We start from the raw sequence: 17,291 nt of genomic DNA on the forward strand, positions 1-17,291 counted from the left end.
TTATATGACTGATTGGGAATCTCTCCTGCACTTATCACCTGCCATTGGTGTGTGATGGGAGGACTTGCAAATTGATATCCAACCTATTTGACCAGGTTATGACACATCTTCCATGGCCATCACATATAGAGGTGGGATTTGAACCCAGAGCCTCTGGCTCAACAGCAGGGACATTAAACATTGGATCTCCCACAGGATCTCTTACTGACACACTTGTTAACAAAAACCACTCATTCTCAGTTTGAGTTTTCAATTGACCTCAGCTTCAAAATTATAGTTAATTACAAAGGATGTAATAACTGAGCATTTGGAAAACAGTTTCACAATTGGTCAAAGTTGGCATTGATTCACTAAAGGAAAATCATGCTTGACAAAGCTTCTGGAATTTTTTGAAGATGCGACCAGTGGATGCGTCAATCAGTGGACATTGCGTATCTGGACTTTCAAAAGGCTTTTGACAAGGTTCCACTCAAGAGATTAGGAAGCAAAATTAAAGCTCATGATATCAGAGGTAACATGTTGACACAGACAGAATCAGTTGGCAGACAACAGCAGAGAGTTGGAATAAATGGGTCCTTTTCAGAGTGGCAGGCAGTGATGAGTGGGCTACCGTAGAGTTCAGTGCCGGAACTCCAGTTGTTCACAATATACATTAACAATTTTGATTAAGGAATTGAATGCAATATCTCCAAATTTGCAAACAACACTAAGCTGGGTGGTAATGTGTGCTATGAGGAGGATGCCATGAGGTTGCAGGGTGACTTAGGCTGGCTGAGTAGGCAAATACTTGGCAAATGCAGTATCAGGTAGAGAAACATGAGATTATCCACTTTGGTGACAGATCATCATCTGAATGGTGTCAGTTTAGGAAAAAGTGAGGTGCCATGAGATCTGGGTGTCATGGTGGAACAGTTGAAGGTTGGCATGCAGGTGCAACAGGCGGTGAGGAAATGCTGGCCTTCATAGTGAGGATTTGAGTACAGGAGTGGGGATGTTTTGCTACAGTTATACAGGGCCTTGGTGTGGCCACACCTTCTCTGCAGTTCTGATCTCCTAGTCTGAGGAAGGACATTCTTGCTATTAAGGGAATCCACCAAAGGTTCACCTGACTGATTCCCAGGATAGCAGGACTGACATACGAGGAAAGACTGGATCAACTAGACTTATACTCACTGGAATTTAGAACTATGAGGGGGAATCTCATGGAAACATATAACATTCTGCTGGGGCTGGACAGGCTAGTTGGGGGAAGAACGTTCTCAATGTTGTTAAGTCCAGAACTAGGGGTCACAGTCTAAGAATAAGGGGTAAGCCATTCAGGACTGAGATGAGGAAAGATTTCTTCGCCCAGAGAGTTGTCAATCTGTGGAATTCTCTATCGCAGAAAGCTGTTGGAGCCAGTTCATTATATATATTCAAGAGGGAGGTGGATGTGACCCTTGTGGCTAAACGGATCAAAGGATATGGGGAAAAAGCGGGACTGGGATACTGAGATTGCATGATCAGCCATGTCGAATGGTGGTGCAGGCTCGAAAGGCCTACTCCTGCTCCTAGTTTCTATGTTTCACGTTTCAAAAGCCTATCAAAGATATAGCGATACAGATTTGCACGACACTTCATTTAAGAAAGTACTTCCTGCCATCATTTCTGAACAGCCAACTCTACTTTTATGGCTCTATCCCCTTGTTCTGCAAACTTCCACCAGAGGAATCCATTTTGCTCTATCTACGCTACCAGATTCTTTATCTCCACATTTTGATCACTCCTTAATCCCTGAAATCGGGAATTAAAAACCTTATATGTAACCTGTCCTTGTAACCTAACTCACTCAGCTCCATTTATTAAGAACTTCGTTTTTTTTTAATTGATTCACAGGATGCCAACATTTATTGCCCCTCAAGAAGTTAAACATTTGCACACTCAACAGAACTGTTACCACAAGATGTTTAAAGTTCATATACACGCTGCCATACGATTATGAGTAGATCACTTACACCATAAAATGAAGGAGTAGGAGGCCATTCAGCTTATCAAGTCTGCTCCACCATTCAACGAGATCTGATAATCCTTAACTCAAAGTAGTCACTAGTCTGACAGCTAGATGGTCCATGCAGTTTTATTTTTATTTGTCTTATCCGTTGCATTAAGATACAACTCAGTGGCCTGCTGTGCTAGTCCAAAAGGACAGTTAAGAGTCAAGTGCATAGTTTGTCTGGAGGCCCACAGCTTTAGCCAGACCAAGTAATATCATTAGTGAATCAAATGGGTTTTTACAACAAACCAATAGTTTTACAATCGCCATTGCTGATTTTTATGTTTATTCCAGATTTATCTGAACAAAACAGAACTTAAATTCCCCAGCTGTTGTGGTGGGATTTGAACTTGTGTTCCAGAGTTTGGGGATGGACCGGTAATATCACTGGAGTAGTAATTGTAAAACCACATCTTCCTGTTGTTTATTTTGGAATTTGGATCAATATGGGGAAAGGATACTGCTGTAAACCAAGATCTGTGGAAGGAGTTGCTTCCCTTTTATAAGCAAATTACTGGTATTCATTGTGAGTTGTGTTTACATCGTTGCTTTGTTCAAGCAGTGGGAAAGATGTCTAAGATATGACAGCACCATGGGTATGTATGCAGAGCAACCTTTATATCGAGGCCGATTGCTTTCTGAGATTAGGAGCAGACATGGAGGCCAGGAATCATCAGCATGACAATAATATTGGCTCCTGGACTGAGGGACAGCTTGTATGTGAACAATATTTAAGGAACTTGGGATCCACAGGGAGTTAGGAGAACTGCAGATGCTGGAGACCAGAGTTGAAAAGTGTGGTGCTGGAAAAGCACAGGAGGCCAGGCAACATCCGAGGAGCAGGAGAATCGACGTTTCGGGCATAAGCCCTTCCACAGGGAGTTGGTAAGTTGGATACAAAATTGGCTTGGTCACAGAACACAGTATTTGTGGAGGGGTGCTTTTCTGATTAGAGGTTTCTGACAGTGATGTTCCACAAGGATCAGTGCTGGGACCTCTGTTTGTAATATATATGTAAATATAGATTGTCTGACTAGGAAGTTTGCAGATGGGATGAAAATTTGTAGATATGTGGTTAGTGAGGAAGGTTGTTAAAGGATACTGCAGGATATAGACCATTTGGAAAGTTGGATGGAGAAATAGCAGATGGATTTTAATCCAGACAAATATGAGAAAATGCATTTTGAGATGTCGAATGCAAGTATACAGTAAATGACAGGACCCTGAGAAGCATTAATATACAGTGAGTGGAAGTCCATAGTTCACTGCAAGTGGTAACATGATTGGATAAGGCAGTCAGGGTGGTGTCAGGCATGCTTTCCTTCATTGGTCAGGGCATGGAATATAAAAGTTGGCAAGTCATGTTGCAGCTGTATGAAACTACGTTAGGCCATATTTCGAATATTGTGTGCAGTGCTGGTCACCAAACTAGGAATGGTAGAGGCTTTGGAGAGGATGCAAGAGATTTACCAGAAGGCTGCCAGAAGGTTTGGACTAGATTATGTACAAGCAGTGGTTGGACAAACCTGCTATTTTCGCTAAAGTCTCAGAGGCTGAGAAGCAACCAGACAGCAGGCTGTATCAGACCTGGTATTGTGCAAAACTAATGATCTCAAGGTTCAAAGGCCCTTGAGATAACAGCAATCATGATGAAATTTTGTTCACAACCTGAGGGAGAGAAGACTACTTCTCGCACTTATATTTAAACTTAAAGAGATTGAAGGCATAAAAGCAATGCTGGCTAAAGTGATTTGGCAAAGTAGGTTGAAGGATACATAAATGGAGATACATTGGCCAATATATAAGGGGGTATTTCAGAATGCACAGAATAGATACATTCCAAAGAATGGGAAAGTTCCAACTCACCTGTGGATAACTGGAAAGGTTATATAGCATCAAACGTAAAGACAGGAGGCAGGTCAGAATATTGGACAGAATGTTTTCAAAAGCAAAGAAACATTAAAAAATTACTTCACCTGATGAATGGCTAGTGCTCCAAAAGCTTGTGATTTCAAATAAATCTGTTGCACTATAACCTGGTGTTGTGAGACTTCTGACCTTGTCCAGCCCACTCCAACACCGGCACCTCCACATAAAAAATTATGAAGGAGGGAAAAATTAGATTGAGATAAAACTAGCCAGAACTATAAAAACCGACAGTAAGATAATAAGTATAACTCTTTTTAAAAGTTAGCAAAGTGAGCTAAGTTGGTCATATAGAAAGTGAGTTGGAGATTTCCGAATAGAAAAGAAAGAGATGGCAGATGAACTAAACAGATATTTTGCATCAGTCTTCACTACAGAGAAAAAAAAAGCATCCCAAAACCAGTTCTAAAATGAGAGAGCAGAAGGGAGGGAAGAAGGAACTAAGGAAAATTACAATAACTTGAGAAGGGGTACTGAGCAGATAGTTGGAGCTGCGAGCCGACAAGTACCAAATCCTGATGAATTTCATTCTGGAATCTTAAAAGAAGTGGCATGTGAAATAATTGATGCAATGCTTTTAATTTTCAAAAACTCCCTAGATTCAGGGAAAGTTTAATTAGATTTGAATGTAAATCCTTTATTTAATAAGGGAAGGAGACAGAAAACAGGAAACTACGGCCAAATAGCTTTACGACCTGAGCCATTAGGAGACCAATCTTCACTCAAATGAAGTCCAAATATTCAGATAAACCAGACTTACTCAGACTGATTCATGGTCACTTGATTACAATGATTTTCCTCCATTCACAATTATGCATTATTAATGATACACATTTATTATCTACAAACTGGACCGCATTTACAGATTGTTGTGTAAAATAGTACAGTTTATAAAATGAATATATTAAATTCTTTCTTCCATTCACTGAACTTTATTACCATTAACATAAAAAGACCTTGGGGAGTAGAATTCCTCCCCACAATAATTTTACATGAAAAGGTTGATGGGAGCAGAGAGAGGCTTCTACTTTCTATTCACACCAACTTTTGCAGTACAATTATTGACATGGCAACATTAAGACCCTTCAACATTTGGACCATAAATAAGCAGAGAATCTTATACAGCTTTGTTTTGGTTGACAAGGATTTATAAACAAAGATCTGCATTCAGTGGGCAAAGTAAATGAATGAGCTCTTGACACTGAGTACCCCTCAACCTCCAGAGGATCTGGAATAGAGCATTCACATTCAACTTTGTGTGTCAAATTTCCACACCATCAGTTCAGCAGTAAAAGGGCCAAACTGCCTTCAAACCTTCACCCTCCCACCCCCTCACCAAACCCTGCTGAGAAAGCGATTTTTCTTTCCACATTTCATCTTCAAATCTACATGAGAATTCTACATGGGATTTATCCAACACCCTTTTTTGAAGGAATTAAGTCAAATATTTCAGGTATTAACAATCAGCAATTAGGCTTGATATTTGAAATATTGTTGATTTTAGTGGTTATAAAATTGTCTCTAAAATGAGTAAAAATATGTATGTAAATGATCTGGATAAATCCCTGATTTGAGACATTCGTTGTTCAGAGACCACCCTCATACTCTGGTCTCCATCCTCTTTCTTCCATTAGAGAGGCACCACAAACCTCCTCCCTTCAATGAGAAGTGCTGGCTATCCCAGTCCTCCTCCTTCACTCCCCATCTTTCTCCGAAGTGAAGTTGTCCATCAGTTTAGTACCTCACAGCCGACACAATCAATAAGGTAGAGGTTAAAAATTTTGCCACTTTTAATAAATTGGATCAGAATGCATTGGAATGGAAGATCCTATTATAAACAGATTTTTTTTTCCACACAATTTTTGTTCTGTTAAGTATAAAATGGAGTCCCGTCAGGCACAAGCTGTTCTTTGATGTGTCAAGAGTAGGCAGTTTTTGGAGGGAGGAGGGGAGGGTGTTTGCCTTACTCAGGGTATTCCCTCTCTTCCTGAATTGACCAACAGATGGTTGAGTCTTTCTGCGATGAAATCGATGATCAAAGAAGAGATTCCACGAGATAAGTTCCAGTCCAGAGGAGAGCCCACTCCATCATGGTCAAAACTAAATCTTCTCTACTTTTAAGTCTCAGCTTTCTTTATAAATATCTGAAAGAAATGCCACAATATTGGCATAAATTATTATGATAAGGCATATTTTTTCATTCATTTTTTGCAGCATAAATTCGATATACAAACTATACTACAAGAGCCACTTTAGTCTTATCAGCATGATGTTCAATTCATTTCTCATTTATTTATCAAGCTTCCACTTAAACACATCTCTGATACTTGATTAACCCTTTTGCAAATGGGATGGATCATAAAAATGGGATGGATCGTAAAAATGGGATAGTCTTGCTCCAAGATTCAGTATGTGGATGTACCTATGAGAGAAGGTGCAAAACCTGACCTACTCATGGGAAATAAGGCAGGGCATGTGACTGAGGGGTCAGTGGGGGAGCATTTGGGGGCCAGTTTAAAATAGTGATGGAAAAGGATATACTGGATCTAAAAGTTGAAGTTCTAAATTGGAGGAAGGCCAATTTTGACAGCACAAGGCAAGAACTTTCAAAAATTGATTGGGGGCAGATGTTCACAAGTAAAGGGATGGCTGAAAATCAGGAAGCATTTAAAAATGAGCTAACAAGAGTTCAGAGACAGTGTGTACCTGTTATGGTGAAAGGCAAGACTGGTAGGTATAGGCATGCTGGGTGACGACAGAAACAGGAGTTTTGGTCAAGAAAAGGAAGTAAGTATACGTCAGATATTGACAGCAGGGACTCGAGTGAATTTTAGAAAAGTATAAAGGCAGTAGAAGCATACTTAAGAGGGAAATCAGGAGAGCAAAAGGGGGATTTGAAATAGCCTTAGCAAATAGAGTTAATGAGAATCCAAAGGGATTCTACAAATAAATTAAAGACAAAAGGGAATTAGGGAAAGAAGAGGACCCTTCAAAGATCAGCAAGGCCGTCAATGTGTGGAACCAGAGGAAATTGGTGTGATACTGAACGAGTTCATTCTATCAGTGTTCACTGTGGAGAAGAATATGGAAGATATAGAAGATGGGGAAATAAATAGTGACAGAGTCATAGAGATGTACAGCACGGAAACAGACCCTTTGGTCCAATTTGTCCATGTCGACCAGATATCCCAACCAAATCTAGCCCCACCTGCCAGCACCTGGCCCAAGTGACATCTTGAAAAATGTCCATATTACAGAGGAAAAGGTGCTGAATGTCTTAAACGCATAAAGGTGGATAATTCCCCAGGACCTGATCAGGTGTAATCTAGAACCCTGTGGGAAGTGAGGGAAATGATTGCTGGGCCTCTTGCTGAGATATCTGTATCATCAATAGCCATAGGTGAGGTGCTGGAAGACTGAAGGTTGGCTTACGTGGCGCCACTATTTAACAAAGGTGATAAGGATAAGCCAGGGAACCAAAGACAGGTGAGCCTGACATCAGTGGTGGGCAAGTTGTTGGAGGGAATCCTGAGGGACAGGATGTACATGTATTTGGAAAGGCAAGGAGTGACTAGAAATAGTCAACATGGCTCTTTGTGTGGGAAATCATGTCTCACAAACTAGATTGAGTTTTGTGAAGTAACAAAGAGGATTGATAAGGACAGAATGGTGCTTGTCATTTATATGGACTTCAAGAAGGCTTCGACAAGACTCGTCATATTAGACTGGTTAACAAGGTTAGATCACACAGAACAGAGGGAGAACTAGCCATTTGGATACAGCACTGACTCAATGGTATAAGAAAGACCGTGGTGGTGGAAGTTTGCTTTTCAGACTGGAGACCTGTGAGCAGTGGTGTACCACAAGGATCAGTGGTGGGTCCACTGTTTTTCATCATTTTTAAAAATGATTTGCATGTGAATATAGGAGGTACGGTTAGTAAGTTTACTAGTAAATTGGAAGTGTAGTGGACAGCAAAAAAGTTACCTCAGAGTATAACGGGCTCTTGATCAGACGGCCAATGGGTCGAGTAGCAGCAGATGGAGTTTAATTTAGAAAAGTATGAGGTGCTGCAAGGCAAATCTGGTCAAGACTTATACATTTAATGGTGAGTGTTGCTGAACAGAGACTTTGGAGGGTAGGTCATAGTTTCTTGAAAGTAGAGTCACAAGTAGATTGGGTAGCAAAGGCTGCACTTAGTATGCTTGACTTTACTGGTCAGTGCATTCAGTATTGGAGTTGGGAGGTCATGTTGTGGCTGTACATGACATTGGTTAGGCCACTGTTGGAGTATTGCTTCCAATTCTAGTCTTTCTGCTAGAGGTAGGATGTTGTGAAACTTGAAAGGGTTCAGAAAAGATTTACGAGGATGTTGCCAGGATTGGAGGGTTTGAGCTATCGGGAGAGATTGAATGGGCTGGGGGCTATTTTTCCTGGAGCTTTGGAGGCTGAGGGGTGACCTTATAATATCATGAGGGGCATGGATAGGGTAAATAGACAAAGTCTTTTCCCTGGGTTGAGGGAGTCCATAACTAGAAGGCATAGGTTTAAAGATGAGGGGGGAAAAGATATAAAAGGGACCCAAGGGGCACCTTTTTCATGCAGAAGGTGGTGCATGTATGGAATGAGCTGCCAGAGGAAGTGGCAGAGGATGGTACAATTAAACATTGAAAAAGCATCTGGATGGGTATATAAAAAGGAAGGGATTTCAGGAATATGGGCCAAATGCCAACAAATGGGACCATATTTACCTAGGATATCTAGTCAGCATACATGAGTTAGACCAAAGGGTGTATTTCTGTGTTGTATATCTAACTGAATAGGGCATTGGGGAGATCACACCTATAGTACACTCAGTTATTATCCCCAAGGGACAGCAGCATCAGTGCCGTGTGGATACCACTTCTGTGTACCTCACCTACACACCTCTCTAATGCAGACTTATAGAAATATGATTTTTTTTTTCTTTTCTTGGTTTGCTCTCCAGGACATTGAAAAGGAGAATTCCAGACATCATAAAATTTAATTAGCTACCACTTTGTGACAATCACTACATTTCAAACCAATGGGAGAAGAGGGCCGAGAGATTCGGTGGCATAAAAGTGCCAGGAAACTTATCTGTACAAAGTATGATGTATAATGTGTGATTTATATATGCTGTGATACAGTGGCTTTTAGGGTTTAAACTTTAAATCCATGGAATGTGGGTTTTGTGCTGTCTCGAAAAGGGTTTATTAATTGTAAGGTTTTCTGAAGCTATGTTTGCTAGGAAAAAGTATGAGTTTAACAGATCTTCGAGGCTAATGGGAATTTGTTTACATTGGGAGCGTTTTTTTAAATTCATGAACAAAGTAAACTATATATTGAATGAGGATTAAGTTAAAAGGTTCTGGAATGGTGCTTGAATTAGCTTAGGGAAACAACAAAACTTGAAGAAAATTTCTGGTTTCAGTTCCACAGAAATCCTGACTGAAGCTGGATGTATAAAACAGTTTATTCTAAAGGGGATAATTTGGAACTGTTTAAGTAATAGGTTACTTGATTGTAAGGAGTTTGAAGGTTCCAAACCATAAGTGTTCGTTAAAACCATGAAAGCTCAATTCATTGCTGAGAAAGTCGAAACTCAGCTATGAGAAGCTTCAAGGAAGAAATGATCAGATTCTCAAGACCAGGAACTGAAGCATTAGTTAAGCCCTATAGATATTATAGAGAAGGGCAGTTCTCTTTCATGTGGAATCCCTACAGTGTGGAAACAGGCCATTTGGCCCAACACGTCACACCGACCCTCCAAACAGTGTCCCACCCAGACCCATTCCCTGTCACTCCATGCTTCCCCTGACTAATATACCTAACTTACACATCCTTGAACACTATGGGCAATTTAACATGGCCAATTCACCTAACCTGAACATCTTTGGACTGCGGGAAGAAACCAGAGTATCCGGAGGAAACCCACGCAGACATGGGGAGAACATGCAAATTCCACGCATCGAACCCGGGTCCCTGGCACTGAGGCAGCAGTGCTAACCACTGAGCCACCATGCCACCCATGTACTGAAAAAGGTGTGCCATTAAAATTAATCGGATTGCATTTTATCACGTTTTTTTAACGTTGTGTTAAATGTAAATAATTTGATGTATTTTGTTTCATTCTCATTTCTTTTGCTAAATAAATTTCTTATTATTGTTTAAACCAAATCTGCAGCATTGCATGCTTGTGTTTCAGTTCAAGCCTACTTCATTAAAACAAAAAAGAATAAATATGATCTATCAAGTCAAATTTCAGTATGGATCAAACTCTACTAAAAACATTAATAGAGATCATAACATTAGATGTTCAATAGCTGGATGAGCTGCCAGGTACAGCAAAAGTTAAATCCAGCATGGTAATCTAGACATAGCAAATGAAAAAGACCTGTTTCAACTGAGCCCTCTCATAAGTCTGACTCTAGGAAACATGCTTCAATGAAGACATTAATCCCAAATCAAAAAAAAAAATCTTTTATGATTCCAAGATCCAAGTATTGACCATCATAATGCAAGATACCAATAATACTTGTATTATACAGCGATTTTAACACAGTAGAATACCCCAAAGAGCTTCATAGGAGTGATATTCAGCTAAAATCTTACATTAAATGATGAAGAAACATTAGTACAGATGACCAAAAGTTTGTTCAAAAAGAGGTAGGTTTTAAAAAGTGTCTTAAAGGAGCAAAGAAAGAGAGTTAAAGAGTTTTAGAGAGGAAATTCCAAAGCTTAGGGCCTAGGCAGCTGAAGGCCCGGACTGAAGCAATAGAAAGAATCATACCTCACTGAGTATCACCCAAACTGGCGAGTCTGATAGGGTGGACAGACGGACAACCTCCAGTGGTCCAAACATTGGATCCACAACTCCCTCAGCGATACCATTTACAAAGAAAGCTGAAATACAAGAAAAGGATTTAAGGACCTGGTCAACCATTATTGCTTGATTGTTCAGAGTTTGGTTTACATAGGCAATTATCTACCCCATTTATCTTCGCCCAAACTGACTAGACTCTGCGGCCACCCATTAGAAATGTTTCATTGGAAAGTTATATACATTTTATGTTTTGCAATAAAAGTCTCAGCACTCGAGATCAGAAATTACTGTGTTTAAAAGTCTTACCGATTCTGATATACCCATCTTCTGTTCTCTGGTATTTGGGAGTCTTGTCTTTACCATCCAGTAAGGTCTCCTTCCATGACAGTTCTGTCTGTAAATTAGAATAAAATGTATTCAGATATATGTCATTGTTTCCAGTATTTTCCTGTTGTACCTACACTCAACTGTAACATCTCAATTTTAAAACTGATCCTTGTTTACAATTTTCACTGTGACCTCATACCTTCCTATCTCTGTGATCTCCATCAGCCCCACAAACCTGAGATCTCTCTGCTCTGATAACTCTGGTGTCTTGCTCATCCCTTCAACTACTTGCCTTCCCTCCCTTCTGCAAAAAGTTCTGGCATTGCCTCCCTGAACTTCACTGCCCATTTGTTTCTCATCTGTCCTTTAAGATGGTCCTTAAACTTACCCTTTTGACATTTAAATCATCTGCCCAAATAGCTCCCTACGTGGTGCAGAGTCAAATTGTGTTTCTCGTACACTCCTTGAAATAACTTGTGATGTTTTACTTTGAGGAAAGACTCTGTATAAATGCAAATTGGTGATAATGCAAGGGAGAATGTATCTTTATCCCAAGCACCCATTTGAAGCAAATGGCCCTCCAAGTGGGGTGGAGGTCTAGAAAAGTAAAGTGCTACTGATATTTATCCAGTGAGACCCAGGTTGGAAGTTGCACATGTGGATACTGGTCAGGGTGAAGGAATGATTGGGATTGTTCAACATTCCATGGCCAAACTGTCTAAAAACAGTCACATATGAAGATTGAGATTATTTAAAAACTGGTCAATTAACTCTTACATCCCACTATTCCCAATATATAATGAACAGTAGGAGGTTATTGAGCCTGTCAAACCCATTGCGTGTTTAGTTAGATAAGGTTGATTTGGTCCTGCCATTTACCTGCCTTTTCTCCATGTGATTAACCAGACAGACATTTGTTGAACTCAATCTTGAAAATTTTCAATTGATCCTCAGCAATTACAGCCTTTCGCAGATCTGAGAATTCAGATTTTCACTGCCCTATAGAAAAAGTGTTTCCTAGTTTTATCCGAATGCCCACTCTGTTATGCTGCCTTGTCCTGGAGTTATTAACCCCATACCAGACTCCCTAATTGTTTCTATAAACACTGTCAAGTGATCTCATCATTATGTACCGCTCAGTTAGATCATCCCCAAACCTTCTATTTTCAAGACAATACCAATTGAAATTGACAGGATGCGATGAGTACAGTCACACAGAGATCTGTGCTGGGGTCTCAACATATCAAAATCTGCAGCAACAAAGAGATCAAAGGCTTGCTGGCTAAATTCAATGTCATCAGCGATATGAAGGTAGGTAGAGAAACATTTTGTGAAAAAGAGAGTTGCTGGCAGAAATGAGAAGGTTGAATAAGTGGCCAAACATTTGGCAGATGGAGTACAACATGGGAAAACTTGAATTTAATAAAGAAACATAACTGCAGCTGCTGGAAATCTAAAACAAACACAGAATGCTGGAGGAACTCAGCAGGTCAGGGAACATCTGTGGGAGAGAGAAACAGAGTTAATGTCTGAGTTTGGTATGACTTCTTCAAAACACGAAGGTACTCATTTTGTCATGAATAATTAGAAAGCAGTGCATTACTTAAACAGAGAATGACTGAAGAATTTTGAGATCCAGTGGGGTTTAGATATTCCAGTGTACAAGTCAGAAATAGTATGCAGCTACAACACGTAAACAAAAAGGCTAATTGGATGCTGAGCTTTATTATGAGAGAAATTGAATATAAAAGCAAGAATGTTATACTTCACTTGTGCAGGACATTGGTTAGACCATATCTTGATTACTAAGTGCCGTTTTGGTCTCCTTATTTAAGGAACAATGTAAATATAAGTGAGTTTGTTCAGAGGAGGTTTACCAGATTGATACCTTAAGTGAGCAAGTTAGAATCCCTACAGTGTGAAAGCAGGCCATTTGGCCCATCAAGTCCACATCACCACCCTGAAGAGCATCCCACCCACATCCTTTCCCCTACCACGGCTAATTCACCTAGCCTCTTAAAGGAAGAATTTTCTGGATTACAAGAAGATGGGAATGCCACTAAGCAAATTGCTTATTTGGAGGGCTAGCACAAACACAAAGGGCCAAACAGTCATCTTCTTTGCCATAACAATTTGGTGACTCTGTGCAGTTAAAACATTTGACACATGCAAAAATCCATTACATTACAGATTTTCTGAAGTGTTTCCAAATAAAAGTCTTACGTCAAAAGGTAAAACTTCAACGGTGGTGTTGAACAGCTTGTCACCTGGGTGCTCGATATTGCCACTCCGAAAGAAAAACCTGAGAACAGAACAAAGAAAGGCTCGGTGTACAAGTAGGAAGGTTGTGCAGACCAGACCAAGTGACAGTTGTACTAAAGCTCAGCATTCTGGCAGTCACTTGTATGTGCCACATTGTTCTTCAAGAGAATCAGTATAAACCGCTCCAAGATCATGCAGAGGCAGCAGTAATCCAGTAAAAGACAAGAAGCCCCCTCCCTTTATTAGGAGCTCATTTTCCACTCACTATCCTTGTAGGTGCTTAAGCGCCTATTAAACAACAGTTGGGTGCCTATGTTGCAAACAGCAATAGGCTGAATTCACACACAACTTGTGTCTGGCTATCTCGGTTTCTCATTCAAAGGGACTGAAAGCAAAAGTGAGCAAGACAGACAGTGTCAGACTGCAAATAGAAGAAATGGGTTGTCAGTAATCAGTTGCTCAGTATTTTCTGACTCCAGAGAGGGTGTAATTCTTGGGATATCAGAGTTTGTGGTAAAGTTGGCATTTAACATTTATCCTCATTACTTGGAGAAGATAATGGCAAGTCTTGTTCCTTAACTTTAAATAGCATGCCCAGTGTTGGGCTTGTGTATTTATAGCTCATAGCAGATCACAGGTTGCTACCTCGCTTGATCCTGCTGACTATCCTACGTTGGAAAGAGTGCTGATTCTCAAGTTCCACTACTTCTGGGGTCACCACAACTGTTTAATCAATGCACACAAAGTACCTAATGTATTTATCTAACCCTTTTTAAACCCTTTATCTAGATAGATACAAACAATAGAAAATTGGTGTTATTAGCAGAGGGAAAAATTAGAGGTAACATGTTTCAGTAGCACTAGGGAGCAAGATTCAATGAGATGTTCCTTTGCCTTCCCTAAATTTGTGTTCTCTGATCTTCTCTATATTTTTTTTCCACTTTTTTCAGGAAGAATAGGGCAATTGATTATGAAGTCTTTCATTTACTGATTAAAAACAACTGCTAATAGCAACTGGTGAGAGAAAATAACTGGTTTTCTTCAGGTACTTTTACTGCAGAGATAGAGAGAGACAGTCTGCTTCTGCTAGTCTGAAGAATCTCTGCCTTTTCTATCATTCACACATTCCAGCTGCCCAGGAACCAGAGACTGATCATCAGACTAACGATCTCTGGCATCTACAACTGCACAAAGCAATCAGCACTCTGTTAATGGCCAAATCTCAGTCTGCATACACACCTTGGTGCTATGCTTTTTTATGTCAACACCCCATTTGCTTGTGAAGTAACAGTGTAAACACAACTCAAGGAGTTCCAGTAACCTGTTTTCAAAGTGTAGCAATTACTTTCACGATCCATGATTTAAACCACAATCAAAAATAAAGGAAATCAAAAGATGTAGTTTTTACAACCTACAATAAATACTTGTACTGTGTAAATCACCACAAGCTAACTTCGATTCAGCTATTATTTAAATGTTATTGCACGTAGCAACCAAAGTAAGATCCCTTGAAAAATATAAATTAAGCCTCACAACCCAACTTGGCTATTACCCAATTCATGGTGGAATTTAGCTATGAATTTGTCTGTCTCTGGATGTGTTCAGGGTTAATCCTTCTGCAGTGCTGCTCTTGGATGTTCTGTTGCTGAAGAGTCCTTGAGTCAAATTCTTTTATACATTTTCTCCATTTCACATTTGTCGTGTGATATTATTGCTGATCCTTTAGATTCTTCCATCCAAAACACTAATTACACTTCTGAAATCCTCAAGTCTTAGGGAGGATATTCCTGGGAATACATCCAGAGAAGTTATTTGGGTGGAACTGAGAAATAAGAAAGGGATGATCACCATATGGGGATTGTATTATAGACCCCCTAATAGTCAGAGGGAAATTGACAAACCAATTCGTAAGGGATTTCAGTTATCTGTAAGAATAATAGGGTCGTTAAATTGGGGATTTTAATTTTCCAAACAGATTGGGACTGCCATAGTGTTCAGGGTTTAGAAGGAGAGAAATTTGTTAAGTGTGTGCTAGGACATTTTCTAATTCAGTAGGTGGATGTTCCTACTGGAGAAGGTGCAAAACTTGACCTACTCTTGAGAAATAGGACAGGGCAGGTGACCGAGGTTTCAGTGGGGGAGCACTTTGGGGTCAACGACCATAATTCTATTAGTTTTTAAATAGTGATGGAAAAGGATAGACCAGATCTAAAAGTTGAAGTTCTAAATTGGAGGAAGGCTAATTTTGACAGTATTAAGCAAGAACTTTCAAAAGCTGATTGGGGGCAGATGTTTGCAGTTAAGGGGACGGCTGGAAAATGAGAAGCCTTCAGAAATGAGATAATGAGAGTCCAGAGAAAGTATATTCCTGTTAGGGTGAAAGGAAAGGCTGGTAGGTGTAGGGAATGCTCGATGACTTGAGAAATTGAAGTTTTAGTTAAGAAAAAGGAGGAAGCATATGTCAGGTATAGACAGCAGAAATCGAGTGAATCCTTAGAAGAGTATAAAGACAGTAAGAGTATACCTAAGAGAGAAATCAGGAGGGCAAAAAGGGGACATGAGATAGCTTTGGCAAATAGGGTTTAGAAGAATCCAAAGAGTTTTTAGAAATACATTAAGGACAAAAGGGTAACTAGCGAGAGAATAGGATTCCTCAAAAATTAGCAAGGCAACCTATGTATGGAGCCGCAGGAGGAGATGGGAGAAGATCCGAAACGAGTATTTTGCATCAGTGCTTACTGTGGAGAAGGACATGGAAGATATGGAATATGAGAAAATAGATGGTGACATCTTGAAAAAAGTCCATATTATACAGGTGGTGGTGCTAGATATCTTGAAACACAAAAGTGGATAAATCCCCAGGACCCGCTCAGGTGTACCCTCCTTGAAAATGGAGTCACAGGTAGATAGGATAGTGAAGGCGGCATTTGGTATGCTTTCCTTTATTGGTCAGAGTATTGCGTACAGGAGTTGAGAGGTCCTGTTGCGGCTGTACAGGACATTGGTTAGGCCACTGTTGGAATATTGCATGCAATTCTGAGGTTTATAAAATCATGAGGGGCATTGATAGGATAAATAGACAAAGTATTTTTCCTGGGGTGGGGGAGTCCAGAACTAGAGGGCATAGGTTTAGGGTGAGAAGGGAAAAATTTAAAATGGACCTAAGGGGCAACTTTTTCATGCAGAAGGTGGTGCACGTATGGAATGAGCTGCCAGGGGAAGTGGTGGAGGCTGGTCCAATTGCAACATTTAAAAGGCATTGTGATTGGTATTTGAATGGGAAGGGTTTAGAAGGATATGGGCCAAGTGCTGGCAAATTGGACAAGATTAGGTTCGGATATCTGGTCAGCATGGACAGGTTGGACCAAAGGGTCTGTTTCCGTGCTGTACTTTTCTTTGACTCAAAGTCCACAGCTTGTCTTCTTATCAGAAGTGACTTGCTCCTTGTCAGTGTGGCGTTAACTGTCTGTTTGAAAACACAACTTTCCTGCAAATTAACCCCTTTACCTCAACACACTCCTTCTGCAGGCAAGTTCGAGTGTGTGGCAAGGCAGCAGATTATCAAGTAATGTTACCTCCTGTCTCCTAAGAAACAGCCTAATTCTGCTGCTTCAAATCATTCTTCCCAGGGATGGTTAATAGCACGTTACTTTTAATTCCTTTAAAACCAGTTTTCTTTGTCCCTTTCATTTCAATAAACAATTTAATCCAAAAAAAAGCTATTGGTGATTCATTCAATGCATGAAGTTATTAAAGGTCTGAATTTAGACTATTTCTCCATGCCCCCTCTTGCCATTCCCTATCCCTCCCAAGCCCGAAGGGTTTGGACTCTATCAGATACCACTACCATTAGAGGAGGAGGGGGGAGGAGGGTGGAGGAGGGTGGAGGGAGGGGAGTGG

General features: G+C 40.2%; 1 protein-coding gene across 1 annotated transcript in view; it reads right to left on the reverse strand.

Annotated features, from left to right (window-relative positions):
- Positions 1-4,742: 4,742 nt before the first annotated feature.
- LOC122556985 (alpha-1,3-mannosyl-glycoprotein 4-beta-N-acetylglucosaminyltransferase B-like) overlaps positions 4,743-17,291 on the reverse strand; it is a 14,663-nt gene continuing 2,114 nt past the window's right edge. Inside the window, exons 2-5 of the mRNA XM_043704220.1 lie at positions 13,353-13,504; positions 11,109-11,196; positions 10,770-10,882; positions 4,743-6,102 (exon numbers count right to left, since the gene is read on the reverse strand). Coding sequence (XP_043560155.1) covers positions 6,076-6,102; positions 10,770-10,882; positions 11,109-11,196; positions 13,353-13,504 — 380 coding nt within the window. The 3' untranslated portion in view covers positions 4,743-6,075. The remainder of the gene's footprint in view (positions 6,103-10,769; positions 10,883-11,108; positions 11,197-13,352; positions 13,505-17,291) is intronic.

The sequence above is a fragment of the Chiloscyllium plagiosum genome, chromosome 14, assembly GCF_004010195.1.
Source record: "Chiloscyllium plagiosum isolate BGI_BamShark_2017 chromosome 14, ASM401019v2, whole genome shotgun sequence".
Lineage (NCBI taxonomy): Eukaryota > Metazoa > Chordata > Chondrichthyes > Orectolobiformes > Hemiscylliidae > Chiloscyllium > Chiloscyllium plagiosum.